This window comes from Neoarius graeffei, chromosome 20, assembly GCF_027579695.1.
Source record: "Neoarius graeffei isolate fNeoGra1 chromosome 20, fNeoGra1.pri, whole genome shotgun sequence".
NCBI lineage: Eukaryota > Metazoa > Chordata > Actinopteri > Siluriformes > Ariidae > Neoarius > Neoarius graeffei.
In genome coordinates this window covers 60,299,605-60,315,831 of record NC_083588.1, presented here as the reverse complement: position 1 = coordinate 60,315,831, position 16,227 = coordinate 60,299,605, and the positions used below count along the sequence as shown (strand labels likewise).

The 16,227-nt window shown below is 43.5% G+C and overlaps 1 protein-coding gene across 2 annotated transcripts in view; it reads left to right on the top strand.

The window, feature by feature from the left end:
• The window catches only part of kcnh6a (potassium voltage-gated channel, subfamily H (eag-related), member 6a), a 115,990-nt gene extending 110,714 nt beyond the window's left edge, over positions 1–5,276 (top strand). For both annotated transcript variants that reach the window (XM_060902098.1, XM_060902099.1), the window contains one exon: positions 4,298–5,276. In XM_060902098.1, the coding sequence (XP_060758081.1) occupies positions 4,298–4,570 (273 nt within the window). In that variant the 3' untranslated portion in view covers positions 4,571–5,276. The remainder of the gene's footprint in view (positions 1–4,297) is intronic.
• Positions 5,277–16,227: the final 10,951 nt, after the last annotated feature.

Below are 16,227 nucleotides of genomic sequence, written 5' to 3'. Positions count from 1 at the left end.
AAGGAACAGCTGGAGGACCAAATTGCAACTCATTAGGTCAATTGGCAATAGGTCATTAACATGACTGGGTATAAAAAGAGCATCTTGGAGTGGCAGCGGCTCTCAGAAGTAAAGATGGGAAGAGGATCACCAATCCCCCTAATTCTGCGCCGACAAATAGTGGAGCAATATCGGAAAGGAGTTCGACAGTGTAAAATTGCAAAGGGTTTGAACATATCATCATCTACAGTGCATAATATCATCAAAAGATTCAGAGAATCTGGAAGAATCTCTGTGCGTAAGGGTCAAGGCCGGAAAACCATACTGGGTGTCCGTGATCTTCGGGCCCTTAGACGGCACTGCATCACATACAGGCATGCTTCTGTATTGGAAATCACAAAATGGGCTCAGGAATATTTCCAGAGAACATTATCTGTGAACACAATTCACCGTGCCATCCGCTGTTGCCAGCTAAAACTCTATAGTTCAAAGAAGAAGCCGTATCTAAACATGATCCAGAAGCGCAGACGTCTTCTCTGGGCCAAGGCTCATTTAAAATGGACTGTGGCAAAGTGGAAAACTGTTCTGTGGTCAGACGAATCAAAATTTGAAGTTCTTTATGGAAATCAGGGACGCCGTGTCATTCGGACTAAAGAGGAGAAGGACGACCCAAGTTGTTATCAGCGCTCAGTTCAGAAGCCTGCATCTCTGATGGTATGGGGTTGCATTAGTGCGTGTGGCATGGGCAGCTTACACATCTGGAAAGACACCATCAATGCTGAAAGGTATATCCAGGTTCTAGAGCAACATATGCTCCCATCCAGATGACGTCTCTTTCAGGGAAGACCTTGCATTTTCCAACATGGCAATGCCAAACCACATACTGCATCAATTACAGCATCATGGCTGCGTAGAAGAAGGGTCCGGGTACTGAACTGGCCAGCCTGCAGTCCAGATCTTTCACCCATAGAAAACATTTGGCGCATCATAAAACAGAAGATACGACAAAAAAGACCTAAGACAGTTGAGCAACTAGAATCCTACATTAGACAAGAATGGGTTAACATTCCTATCCCTAAACTTGAGCAACTTGTCTCCTCAGTCCCCAGACGTTTACAGACTGTTGTAAAGAGAAAAGGGGATGTCTCACAGTGGTAAACATGGCCTTGTCCCAACTTTTTTGAGATGTGTTGTTGTCATGAAATTTAAAATCACCTAATTTTTCTCTTTAAATGATACATTTTCTCAGTTTAAACATTTGATATGTCATCTATGTTCTATTCTGAATAAAATATGGAATTTGGAAACGTCCACATCATTGCATTCCGTTTTTATTTACAATTTGTACTTTGTCCCAACTTTTTTGGAATCGGGGTTGTAGTAGAGTCAGTAACATCAACTAGAAGGGCACTTGGTCGGGGACGGATCCAGACTGATGCAACCAATGCACCCACATCGGTAAGAAATATATGTGCACCACTTGGCATTGGTCATGGGGTGTTTGTTTACTTTTCCGCTAGCCGGCTACATGGGCTATAGATCGGCGGTGATGCTTACCTGATCTAATTACCTGTATTCTCATACCTCCAACAAAGTTGGTGGAGGTAAATATTGTTTCTTTGCTGTAAGAATTGAAATACTATCGTATAGTAGTAGATCAGTGGTGTCGTTAAATATCAAATTCTTGCCTTAAGTGTCAAAATTGCATCATATCCTAGTAGATCAGTGGTGTCAGCAAATTTCACATTGTTGCCTTTAGCAGTGAAATCGAAATTATATCATAGTTAAGTCATGAACTTGTCAAATATTGAATCGTTGCCTTAAGAATAAAATACGTAATTTGTATCGTAGTAGATCAAAAATATCATCAAGTATTCTATAAAAAATTTAAATCCTTAAAAAACTAAATCATGTTATTCTATCCGCATTCGCTGGATATGAGCAATCACGTGCTCTGATTGGCTACTCTACTACTAGGATATCAGCTCATATACCGTGCGTAGAGAAAAACAAAACGGCAGAGCGTGTTGCTGAACCAACCGAGGACGAAATAAAAACTCTACTCAAAAACAAAACCTCAAAAATGGTTATCAAGTATTTAAAAGAAACAGAAATAGTGAAAAGAATGTCGTTTTTTTGGATTTTGTTCCCCACCCCCCAATATCGCCTGTTCCACACTCCAGCCCGGTCGGTGGTGGTAATGCACCTTTAAGTTGGTTTGCCAACCACCAAAAAAGCCCTAAAGAAGAAGAAAAAAGAACCCCAAAAAATTAAAAAGCAACAAAATATGGAATAAAAGTATTTGATGCTAAGAACATATCTTTTTTTTTTTTTTTCAAGAATTATTATTATAATGGAATTTTTCACAAATTGCTCCTGTCATTTCGCCAGATTGTTTATATTTTAAGTCAAGTCAAGTTTATTTGTATAGCGCTTTTAACAATAAACATTGTCGCAAACAGCTTTACAGAATTTGAACGACTTAAATATGAGCTAATTTTATCCCTAATCTATCCCCAATGAGCAAGCCTGTGGCGACGGTGGCAAGGAAAAACTCCCTCAGACAACATGAGGAAGAAACCTCGAGAGGAACCAGACTCAAAAGGGAACCCATCCTCATTTGGGCAACAACAGACAACATGACTATAACATTAACAGTCCTAACATAAAGTCAGCTTCAATGACCCCCCAATGACGGAAACCCGAGCGCAAAACCATTCACGACAACCGCAGTCCCAAAGTCAGCAAGTCAAATGCAGTCCCCAGCCACAAAAGCACCACTGCAAGAGTCCAGAGCGTCCTCCAAGCGCGACCCCCAACTGTCCACATGGGGCCGTCCTCTACAGGAGCGATGCGATGAGACTCCAACCAGACACAGGGCACCAGGATGGACCAGGCAGGTCCGAGGAGCAGAAGAGGCCAGCATCTCGATCCCAGGACCAACATGTAACTCAGAAGGACAGATTTTTGGAGGGGAGAGAGAGAACACAGGTTGTTAGGTATGCCCAATGTCACCTGAATAAGTAGGAACAGTATACATATTGCACTGAGTGCAAGCAGGGACTCCGGCAACTAACTATGACAGCATAACTAAAAGGGGAGAGCCAGAAGGTAACACAGGCATGAGGGAGCCCCGGGACATAAAGCAGCCAGCCACTACACCGTCAACAAACTCGAGTGAGCAAGCGAGTGGGGACTGACAGCATCCATACATCCCAGTTTACCAAAACACTCTGTCTGAGGATCCTCCAGATCTACTCCTTTACCTCATAAACACCATTAACAAAAGGCTTGACTAAACAGATATGTTTTCAGCTGAGACTTAAACACCGCGACTGTGTCTGATTCCCGAACATTACTTTTAGGTGGAAATGATTTTGTCGGACGTTCTGCATTTATCGGAAGTTTTTATTTATCGAATTTCTCATTCTCATTATCTCTAGCCGCTTTATCCTGTTCTACAGGGTCGCAGGCAAGCTGGAGCCTATCCCAGCTGACTACGGGCGAAAGGCGGGGTGCACCCTGGACAAGTCACCAGGTCATCACAGGGCTGACACATAGACACAGACAACCATTCACACTCACATTCACACCTACGCTCAATTTAGAGTCACCAGTTAACCTAACCTGCATGTCTTTGGACTGTGGGGGAAACCGGAGCACCCAGAGGAAACCCACGCGGACACGGGGAGAACATGCAAACTCCACACAGAAAGGCCCTCGCCGGCCACGGGGCTCGAACCCAGGACCTTCTTGCTGTGAGGCGACAGCGCTAACCACTACACCACCGTGCCGCCCTATTTATCGAATTTCCAAAATTAAAACTAAAAATGCTCTGTTTCTCAAAATCCAGTGAATGTGGATAGAATAAAACAGTTATTCCACTCAATCTTGTCGTACATGACTTATAGCCAATTCAGTGCTACATGCCTTGTCGACTATCAGCTCATGTACGACTGGATTTCATGGAATAACCGTTAAATATATCACAGTAGAGCCGCTTTATCAATTTTCGGTTCATTTGTTTAAAGAATTGAAATCAAATGCTTCGTAGTAAACGTAGTCTCATTGTCTGGGTGGTGCAACAGAAAAGCGTTCCCTCATCATCCAGAGATCATGAGTTCGACTCATGTTTTATGCTATTGTCTGGAAGTGTGAGGTTTAATTAACAGTAGTCATAAATAACATAATAAGGGAAAGAAAGAATTTTTCGAAAGGACGTAATGAATTTCTTGTGACAGAAAAACAGAACCAAGTCTCACTATGACTTTTATCGACTGCAGCGTATTTACTTTGATCCTCTCTCCGCGTCCCACAGAGTCCTGAGTCGGACAACCCTGACCCGGAGTCTCGTGCATCCCTGTCCAGTGGTGTCCACCTCACCGCAGCCACAGAAGACACCACATCGATGTCCCCAGACACCGAGACTGAACCGTCTATCCCTGTGAATCTGAGCATCCCTGAAAACCTTCATCCTCACTTCAGCCTGCGTTTCCCCTCTCTCCCTGAGCACCTGGAGAGCCCGAGCAGCCTGGAGGACACGTCACGGATCCAAAGGCACCTGTCTGACCCTGGGCTCCCAGGCAGCTAAAGTCCTGAGCAGGCTGCACTCTTTTTTTTTTTTTCTCTCTCATGTCCCAGGTGGGCCACATGTGTCCAAACAACATTAGCTCTACTGCAGGATAGACCAGACAGGACAGAGCTGCAGTCTTCCTCTTCCTCCTCCTCCTTTTCTTTACCTCTCGGATCATCTGGAGTCTTCGAGCTTCAAACAAACTGTAAACCGCTCATCATGGACACAGGTTCATCCACATCAAGTGGAGACGATCCCGGACGAGTCCCAAACAAGTACACTCGCTCGAATATAAAGCACACGTGTGTGTGTATGTGTGTGTGTATACTGTATACCATATGTAGAACAAAGCACAAGTCAAACACTGCACATGTTTGGGTCTGCAGTGCGAAGGAAGTGGTAGTGTTATTTATTCAGGTCGCACCAATGAGGTTTGGGGTCACGGAACAATAGGACATAAGACAGTATCGATATTTAGGAAACTTTCCTTCTCACAAGGATGACTAATACTTGATGGAGAACGATTTTACGACTGCGCTAAATCTCTTGGACTCGAATGGCTAAAAAGAGACCGAGTGTCCCAAAACATGTTTTTTAAAAACAGTAATTATTAATAAAGCACTAATTAATTGAATGTCACCAGCCAAAACATTGTGAAACATTCTCTGTGAAATATTTAAGGAAATCTCCACCCTGAAGCACATTAAATATGTTGAGATTGAAATATTTGTGACATGCTCAGTCATTCTGATGCTAATTATTATTCCTTTTCGGTTGTTGTTGCGGTATCTTCTTTATTCCTGTGTGATTTTCAGCAATCAGGTTTCTCTTAGCTCTGAAAAACTATCCCTCACCATGACTACGTTCAGACTACACCCTGAAACGACCCATATGCGACCTGTATCCGATTTGTTATTGACAATCTGAACGACACAGATCCGATTTTTTTCACATGCGACCCAGGCCGCTTGGATATGTGGTCCTAATTCCGATGCATATCCGTTATTTTCACATGCGACTGCAGTCTGACCGGACAGGTCGCATTCATGCAACCTACACGTCATCAACAAGAGACAAACGTCACTATTCTGCGTTGGCTAATCCCGCCTCTTTGGTGGAAAACAACAACATTTGTACAGTTTTCAGAATTTAAATAGACTTTTATAGAATTGATCAAGCTAATGGTGGATTTGGTAGGGACCTGGATGTTGATCTGTTAGCCTCTCATCTCATCTCATTATCTGTAGCCGCTTTATCCTGTTCTACAGGGTCGCAGGCAAGCTGGAGCCTATCCCAGCTGACTACGGGCGAAAGGCGGGGTACACCCTGGACAAGTCGCCAGGTCATCACAGGGCTGACACATAGACACAGACAACCATTCACACTCACATTCACACCTACGCTCAATTTAGAGTCACCAGTTAACCTAACCTGCATGTCTTTGGACTGTGGGGGAAACCAGAGCACCCGGAGGAAACCCACGCGGACACGGGGAGAACATGCAAACTCCACACAGAAAGGCCCTCGCCGGCCACGGGGCTCGAACCCGGACCTTCTTGCTGTGAGGCGACAGCGCTAACCACTACACCACCGTGCCGCCCCATCTGTTAGCCTGATTAAATAAAACAGTTTCTATAACTGATTTATAACTTAAACCATCCTGTATTACAAGATTATAAGATTGTTCCGGAAATTTCCAGTAATTTGACACCTTCGGTCTCATTAGTCGGCTGCCCACATTAATCAGATTATTGTGTGAGTTCCGCCGCCGCCACAAAAACCACATCGCCAGGTCTCGCCTCATCGCCATGCTTTACTTGCAAACTTGAAGAGTGCGCTTTTTTTTTGTTTACGTATTACGTAGATGTGCTTATTACGTGCCAATTTGCGCATGCGGGACACTTTTGGGTCGTTTTCCGTTCATATTGGAGATCGCATACAAGTCTCATATAATTGGTAATGTGAACGGCCTAACAAAGAAATCGGATTTCACAACAAATCGGATATGGGTCGTTTCAGGTTGCAGTCTGAACGTAGTGCATTTTCCAGTGACATTAAACATCACATTAATGAGAAATCCAGAGCAGGAGTAGTGGAGATATCAGAGCAAGCGCTGGCCTCGAAGTCTTAAGGCTGATGATAGATGAGGCAACTTTTCGGGCAATTGCGCTTCGACACTTTCCCGTTGAGATCGGACAACGTAATTTCTATCGGAACGATTTTGATTGTTTTGGGCAACTTTTTAAGATCATCCAATCAGAGTACTCACGGCGAATCACATGACCACCTGAGAGCTTCTGAAATTTTCAACAAAGATGGCGGCGTCTCTCTCCGGCAGTGGAGCGAAGAAAAAGAGAGACAACTTATATCTTTTTATGCCGGTAAGTTGTTCTGTGTAAACCCAAAGTGGTGAATGTACTTCAGGAAATGCTGAACCAACAGACGTCTATTTTTATGTGCCCAGGTTGGAATTAAGACATCAATTCATTTCAGCTAAGTGTAAACTAAAATCGTTAGCTAACCACCACTCCACAGAGATTGAATGGGATTCAGCTAACTAGCGGTGGTTTTTGCTAACATAGTGAGCTGAACGTTATCGCTAGCTATGTAGGATTAACGTTCACTCTTTTGCATCGAGTTAAAAGTGATCGGCAGCTCATGTTTTTTTTTGTGAGTTGTAGTAAAGATTGTCTAACTTATCACACAGGGCGACTAATTAGGGCAACAGACAATTAGCAACAACCAATCAGATAAGAGCAAATCTGTTGCCAGGGAGACAGACACCGCAAAGATGGACACTGAAACATTTGCAGCTGTCACTTTTGTCTCGGCTTCAGCCTTTATTTATTTCGCTCAAGTAAGTCTCACTTCTGGAACAAAACTGAATAGACACTCTGGTCAAAAGATAATTTGCCATTGTTTTAACATTTATAAGTCAAAATAACCACATTATTCTGTTAATAAAACTCTTTTTAAATCTCTTTTAAAATGCTACTCGCTTCAATCACATATGCTAGAACTAATAACTGACGCATACATCACAAACACATCATCGTTTAATTCTCATCTCAGCAAAAAAGAAAAAAGGACACGGACCAGGAGATGCTGCTGAGGAGGAGAAGGGCGTGGTAGAGCTCCTGTAAGGCTTGCTTTCTGTTTTAGATCCTGAAGTTTGTACTGTTTCGCCTTCAGGTTCCACAAGTAGTCGTGGTCTGGATGTGAATTAGATCAGACGATAAGTTAGACGGGGCGGCACGGTGGTGTAGTGGTTAGCGATGTCGCCTCACAGCAAGAAGGTCCTGGGTTCGAGCCCCGTGGCCGGCGAGGGCCTTTCTGTGCGGAGTTTGCATGTTCTCCCCGTGTCCGCGTGGGTTTCCTCCGGGTGCTCCGGTTTCCCCCACAGTCCAAAGACATGCAGGTTAGGTTAACTGGTGACTCTAAATTGAGCGTAGGTGTGAATGTGAATGGTTGTCTGTGTCTATGTGTCAGCCCTGTGATGACCTGGCGACTTGTCCAGGGTGTACCCCGCCTTTTGCCCGTAGTCAGCTGGGATAGGATCCAGCTCGCCTGCGACCCTGCAGAACAGGATAAAGCGGCTAGAGATAATGAGATGAGATAAGTTAGATGATCTTTACTACAACTCACAAAAAAAAAAAACATGAGCTGCTCATCACTTTTAACTCAATGCAAGAGAGTTAATGTTATCCCTACATAGCTAATGATAACTTTCAGCTAACTATGTTAGCAAAAACCACTGCTAGTTAGCTGAATCCCATTCAATTTCTATAGATGACTTGTAACCACGTGATCAAAATGTGCTACGTCATGAGCGTCCACCATGATGGTGGATAAACAAAGCAACTAGGATGGCAGCTGCTGAAAGCGTGTCTGTAAACAATGATGTTCTCAGTATTACCATGATGTGAAGAGTCGATACAAAGAGAAGATAGATACAGTGTTCAGCATAAATGAGTGCACCCCCTTTGAAAAGTAAAATTTGAAACAATATCTCAACGAACACAAACAATTTCCAAAATGTTGACAAGACGAAGTTTAATATAACATCTGTTTAACTTATAACGTGAAAGTAAGGTTAATAATATAACTTAGATTACACATTTTTCAGTTTTACTCAAATTAGGGTGGTGCAAAAATGAGTACACCGCACAACAAAAACTGCTACATCTAGTACTTTGTATGGCCTCCATGATTTTTAATGACAGCACCAAGTCTTCCAGGCATGGAATGAACAAGTTGGCGACATTTTGCAACATCAATCTTTTTCCATTCTTCAACAACGACCTCTTTTAGTGACTGGATGCTGGATGGAGAGCGATGCTCAACTTGTTTCTTCAGAATTCCCCAAAGAAAATAATTTCTTTACACCACAAAGGTGAAGGCTACAAGAAGCTCAGCAAAGCTTTACTTATCAGTCAGAATACTGTAGCAAAAGTGGTACAAAAATTTAAGAAAGATGGAACTGCAACCATCTCACAGAGATGTCCGGGTCATCTACGGAAGTTAACACCTCGACAGGAACGTCTTCTGATGAGAAGGGTTGAAGAAAATCGGCATGCAAGTTCACTGCAGTTATCTAAAGGAGTAGAAAGCCAAACTGGGGTGACTATTTCCCGTGACACAATACAGCGTACTCTGCAGAGGAATGGCATGCATGGATGCCGTCCAAGAAAGAAGCCTCTCCTAAAGCCCAGGCACAAAAAAGCCTGCCTAGAGTTTGCCAGGGCCCATGCTGACAAAGATGAAGACTACTGGGACTCTATACTCTGGAGTGATGAGACCAAGATAAATGTTTTTGGAACTGATGGCTTCAAAACTGGATGGTGTCGTAAAGGTGAGGAATACAAAGAAAAATGCATGGTCTCTACATTGAAACATGGTGGTGGCAGTGTCCTTATGTGGGGCTGCATGAGTGCTGCTGGTGTCGGGGAGCTGCATTTCATTGATGGCATCATGAATTCACAGATGTATTGCTCTAGACTGAAAGAGAAGATGCTACCATCACTCCGTGCCCTTGGTCATCATGCACTTTTCCAACATGACTAAACACACATCTAAGGCCACTGTTGGATTTCTGAAGAAGAACAGGGTGAAAGTGATTCAGTGGCCAAGTATGTCTCCTGATCTGAACCCAATCGAACACCTATGGGGAATTCTGAAGAAACAAGTTGAGCATCACTCTCCATCCAGCATCCAGTCACTAAAAGAGGTCGTTGTTGAAGAATGGAAAAAGATTGATGCTGCAAAATGTCGCCAACTTGTTCATTCCATGCCTAGAAGACTTGGTGCTGTCATTAAAAATCATGGAGGCCATACAAAGTACTAGATGTAGTAGTTTTTGTTGTGGGGTGTACTCATTTTTGCACCACCCTAATTTGAGTAAAACTGAAAAAAATGTGTAATCTAAGTTATATTATTAACCTTACTTTCACGTTATAAGTTAAACAGATGTTATATTAAACTTTGTCTTGTCAACATTTTGGAAATTGTTTGTGTTCATTGAGATATTGTTTCAAATTTTACTTTTCAAAGGGGGTGCACTCATTTATGCTGAGCACTGTATGTGTGGGTTTGACCCATATTATTTAAAAAAGTCAGACTTTTCTGAAGATAAGACACTTTTACCGACAGATAGAATACGATATCTGGTTTGGCTGCTGAAGAATCAAGTCGGACCTTGGCTGAAACACAGCCCATGTTCTGAGTGGATGCCAGTCTGGATTGTTTCTATCGTATAATTTTGCTGGCACGCCTAGAATCGAAATGGTAATACACGTGTTAAAATTATAACAACGACTGAGTGAACCACGACAAGAAAACACTCATTTTATAGCAAAATTCTAGCAACACGAAATAAAATTCTTCCATGATATTATCGAGAAAGCTTTTGAATTTCACCTGAGATGAAATGATTCCTGCAAACACAAGCTGTTTTGGTTTTAGCCTCTGTTAGATCAGCCCTGCCGATGTTGTTCAGCCGCGCTCGTCTCCTCTCCGTACTAAGCCTCAGAGTTTCCTCGCCCTCTTTCCGAATCACGCACGGAATTCAAAAAAATCGGAATGTGCCACGGTCACGAGTACTGTTGTGACCACAACCATATACAGCACAAATATATGGCATAGCTAAAAAAAAAAGTGATAAAACAAAGAGAGTTGCGCACGCGTGATTGTTTTGTATGGAATGTCACTTGACCCAGGATTTGTATATCCACCAACATGGCCGACATCCGGGTTTCTATTTTGCTTTGACATCGCTTGCAAGTCAAGGATGGAGCAGTGGTTAGCTAACAGCAGTTTACACTTAGCTGAAAAAAAAAATCTGTCTTAATTACAACCTGAGCACATAAAAATAGACGTCTGTTGGTTTTCTAAATATTTAATGAGGTAAATTCACCACTTTGGGTTTACACATAACACAACAAATTGCCGACATAAAAAGATACAAGTTGTCTTGCTTTTTCTTCGCTCCGTTGCCGGAGACGCCACCATCTTTGTTGGAAATTTCAGAAGCTCTCAGGTGGTCATGTGATTCTCTGCGAGCACTCTGACTGGATGATCTTAAAAAGTTGTCCAAAATGATCAAAATCGTTCTGATAGAAATGATGTCGCTCAATCTCAGTGGGAAAGTGTCGAAGCACAGTTGCCTGGCAACACTGCCCAAAAAGTTGCCCCGTCTATCATCACCTTTAGAATGCAGCTCAGCTATAGAGAGATGGACAGAGACCTTTCGGTGTTGACGGTGGCACTAGCATGAAAGTAGAATCCTTGGAGGTTTGAGTAGAGGTGAGGAAGCTGGACAGACTGAAGCACTAAAGTGCCGCTGCATCACTCTCTTGAGGTAGAGATGAAATAGGGATGAAATCAGACTGCACCTTTTATAGTCGAATGGCATTGTGGGTAACGTAGGAAGCCGTTATTCTAAGCGAGAATAGATCAACATGCAAAGTGAAAGAAGATTAAAGTAATAAAGTCATGTCGCATATTGATGATAAAGATGAACATGAAAGTCGTTCAGGGTGGATTTTTCCACTATTTACTCACTATTTATACCCGTGCACTTGTAGTGAATAGATTACAACTTTTTCACAGTTCTGAACTGACCACTTTATTCGTCGTTTCCTCACATTCAGCATTTGTCAGTCATGAAAACATCTCATCTCATTATCTCTAGCTGCTTTATCCTGTCCTACAGGGTCGCAGGCAAGCTGGAGCCTATCCCAGCTGACTACGGGCGAAAGGCGGGGTACACCCTGGACAAGTCGCCAGGTCATCACAGGGCTGACACATAGACACAGACAACCATTCACACTCACATTCACACCTACGGTCAATTTAGAGTCACCAGTTAACCTAACCTGCATGTCTTTGGACTGTGGGGGAAACCGGAGCACCCGGAGGAAACCCACGCGGACACGGGGAGAACATGCAGACTCCGCACAGAAAGGCCCTCATCGGCCACAGGGCTCGAACCCGGACCTTCTTGCTGTGAGGCGACAGCGCTAACCACTACACCACCGTGCCGCCCTGTCATGAAAACAGATCTGTGTAAATATGAGCACGTTTCTGTTCGCCTTGTTTATCTGGAGGGAAGGAAACTGTCACCATTACACATTCTGTCGTCTTGATCTCATCCACAATCTCTGTTCAACCAAATATTGTACGTTTACAGTCAGGGAATGAAAGTATGTTCACTAACTGTTCACTATTTTGGTTTGAAACACGAGGGAGTGTGCTTGCTCTTTCTCCTAAATGTCTGAGGACTTCTGGGTTCTGGGTGTGACGTAATTCAGAGCGAATCTTCTGTTGGGTTTGGGCTGTAATAATGAAACAGTATGGCGGTGGTGTAGGTCTCATCTCATCTCATCTCATCTCATTATCTGTAGCCGCTTTATCCTGTTCTACAGGGTCGCAGGCAAGCTGGAGCCTATCCCAGCTGACTACGGGCGAAAGGCGGGGTACACCCTGGACAAGTCGCCAGGTCATCACAGGTCTGACACATAGACACAGACAACCATTCACACTCACATTCACACCTACGCTCAATTTAGAGTCACCAGTTAACCTAACCTGCATGTCTTTGGACTGTGGGGGAAACCGGAGCACCCGGAGGAAACCCACGCGGACACGGGGAGAACATGCAAACTCCGCACAGAAAGGCCCTCGCTGGCCACGGGGCTCGAACCCGGACCTTCTTGCTGTGAGGCGACAGCGCTAACCACTGGTGGTGTAGGAGGTAAAAGGAATTAATTTATTTCGAAAGGGAAGGGAACAGTGACAGCACAGATTTGTGACTTTAATTGTTTAAGATATGATTTACCATCAACCATCACGATATAACAGGATTCAACAAACAAAATGGGATTGAATAAAATAACGGATGGTTTAATCTGGCATCTGCGCTGGTTAAATATGGAACCACAGTGATGTTTATGAAGGTCAATACAGCACAATTTTGCTGTGGGGAAAAAAACCCATATGTGACTATTTATATATATCCAGCGCCCTCCACAATTATTGGCACCCCTGGTTAAGATGTGTTAAAAGCCTTAAAATAAATTCAATTTTTATTGCAGAAGCATAATCTCACACTGAAAATTGTAGAAAAATGTAACCCGTAACTCAAGTGAATTAAAAAAAAATATCCCTGACTAAGAAATAATTATTTTTCATAAAATCACCTGTTCCACAATTATTGGCACCCATAACAATTCCTAGAAAATAAATGTAATTGAAGCATTTCTGTCATTTCTACTGTAGTTTATAAAGTTGATCAGAGTATCTAGGAACCTTTAATTAGTAATTCATCACATCCTGTTTCCCTGGGGTATAAATATGATGTGACACAGAGGCCTATTTCTCTTATCCACTCTTCAACATGGGAAAGACAAGAGAACACACCATTCAAGTAAGGCAGATGTGTGTCGACCTTCATAAGTCAGGCAACGGCTACAAGAAAACAGCCGCTCGCCTACACCTGCCCATATCTACAGTCAGAGGAATCATCAAGAAGTTTAAAACAACTGGAACAGTGGCAAACAAGCCTGGACGAGGATGCAAGTTTATCTTGCCACCACACACAGTGAGGAGGATGGTAAGAGAAGTAAAAAGTTCTCCAAAGCTCACTGTTAGAGAATTGCATCAAAGAGGAGCATCTTGGGGTAACAAAGTCTCCATAACGACCATCAGGCACTATCTACATGCCAACAAGCTGTTTGGGAGGCATGCACGGAAAAAGCCTTTTCTCACTTACAAGCATAAACGTAAACGTGTGGAGTTTGCTAAGCGGTACTGGGACTTCAACTGGGACCGTGTGCTTTGGTCAGATGAGACCAAGATGGAGCTTTTTGGCAACAAACACTCTAATACATCACAAAAGCACCTCATGCCCACTGTGAAGTATGGGGCAGGATCGGTGATGCTGTGGGCCTGTTTCTCTTCCAAAGGCCCCGGGAACCTTGTTCGGGTGCATGGCATCATGAACTCTTTGAAATACCAGGACATTTTAAATCAAAATCTGGTGGCCTCTGCCCGAAAGCTGAAGATGGGTCGTCACTGGGTCTTTCAGCAAGATAATGACTCTAAACATGTGGCCAAATCTACACAAAAATGGTTCACCAGACACAAAATCAAGCTCCTCCCATGGCCATCTCAGTCCCCAGACCTCAACCCAATTGAAAACCTGTGGGGTGAGCTGAAGAGGAGAGTGGATAGGAGAGGACCCAGGACTCTGGATGATTTAGAGACATTGTGCAAAGAGGAATGGTTGAAGATCCCTCTCTCTGTATTCTCCCATCTTGTGAAATGTTATAGGAGAAGATTAAGTGCTGTCTTGTTGGCAAAAGGGAGTTGTACAAAGTATTAACATCAGGGGTGCCAATAATTGTGGCACACATGATTTCATGTAAAATAATTATTTCTTAATGTGGGATTTTTTTCCCACTGAATAAATGCACTTGAATTAAAGGTTGGATTTTACTCTTTTTTTGCGTTGTTGTCCTATATTATTTAAAAAAAAGAATTTATTAGAAGCCTAAGAACATATCTTAACGAGGGGTGCCAATAATTGTGGAGGGCGATATATATATATATATATATATATATATATATATATATATATATATCCATTATCTCTAGCCGCTTTATCCTGTTCTACAGGGTCGCAGGCAAGCTGGAGCCTATCCCAGCTGACTACGGGCGAAAGGCGGGGTACACCCTGGACAAGTCGCCAGGTCATCACAGGGCTGACACATAGACACAGACAACCATTCACACTCACATTCACACCTACACTCAATTTAGAGTCACCAGTTAACCTAACCTGCATGTCTTTGGACTGTGGGGGAAACTGGAGCACCCGGAGGAAACCCACGCGGACACGGGGAGAACATGCAAACTCCGCACAGAAAGGCCCTCGCCGGCCCCGGGGCTCGAACCCGGACCTTCTTGCTGTGAGGCGACAGCGCTAACCACTACACCACCGTGCCGCCCACTTATTTAAACTGTCTCCTGTAAAATATTTCAAGTTCTTCAAATGTTTTGAAGGGTTCAGAGTTTGCTGAGAAACACAAGCAGAGCATCTATCTATCTCCCCCTGTTTCTGTCTCTCTCTCTCTTGCTGTCTCTCTCTCTCTCTCTCTCTCCCTCTCTGTCTGTCTCTCTTTCTCTCTCTTGCTGTCTCTCCCTCTCTCTCTCCTGCTGTGTGTGTCTCTCTCCCCATCTCTCTCTCCCTCTGTGGCTCTTTCTCCCTGTCTCTCCCTTGCTCTTTGTCTCTCCCCTGTGTGTCTCTCTCTGTCTCTCTCTCCCTCTCTGTCTCTCTCTATCTCTCCCTCTGTGTGTCTCTCTCTCTTTCTCTCCCTCTCTCTATCTGTCTCTCTCTCCCTCTCTCTTTCTCTCCCTCTCTCTTCCTCACTGTCTCTTTCTCTCTCTCTCTCTCTCTCTTTTGCTGTCTCTTTCTCTCTGTCTCTCCCCTGTGTGTGTCTCTCTCTCTGTCTCTCTTCCCCGTCTCTGTCTTTCTCTCTCTGTCTCTCTATCTCTCCCCACATCTCGCTTCCTCTCTCTCTCTGACTCTTTCCCCCTCTGTGTCTCTCCCTCTCTCTGTCTGTCTTGGTCTCTTTCTCTCCCCATATCTATCTATCTATCTATCTATCTATCTATCTATCTATCTATCTATCTATCTATCTATCTATCTATCATCACTGTCTCTCTCCCTCTGTATGTGTATGTGTCTCTCTGTCTCTTCCTCTTGCTGTCTCTTTCCGTCTCTCTTTCCCTCCCTTGCTCCCTCCCTCCCTCCCTCTCTCTCTCTGGAACTTTCAGCAAACAGGCTTTTTGTTTGAAGGAGTCACAGAGCAGTTATTATCTCTCACTTCTCAACTCCAGATCACTGAGATTTTGGACATCGTCCCAGAGAACGCAGACCCTTCAAAAGGACTGTGTGTCCAGTCTCAGACTCACTGTTCTTTATTTCCCTCCTGAACAGAAATTGACACCATTTAAGAAAATAGCACGGGCATTTCTGAACTGTGTGTATCTCATGTGTCAGTTACTGAACCACAGAAATGTATTTTCAGTGTACAGAGTCCTAAAGATTCAGACGTCTTCTGGTTATATTATTAGAGAACTAAGTGACTCGATACATCAGTCATGACCGATTCAGT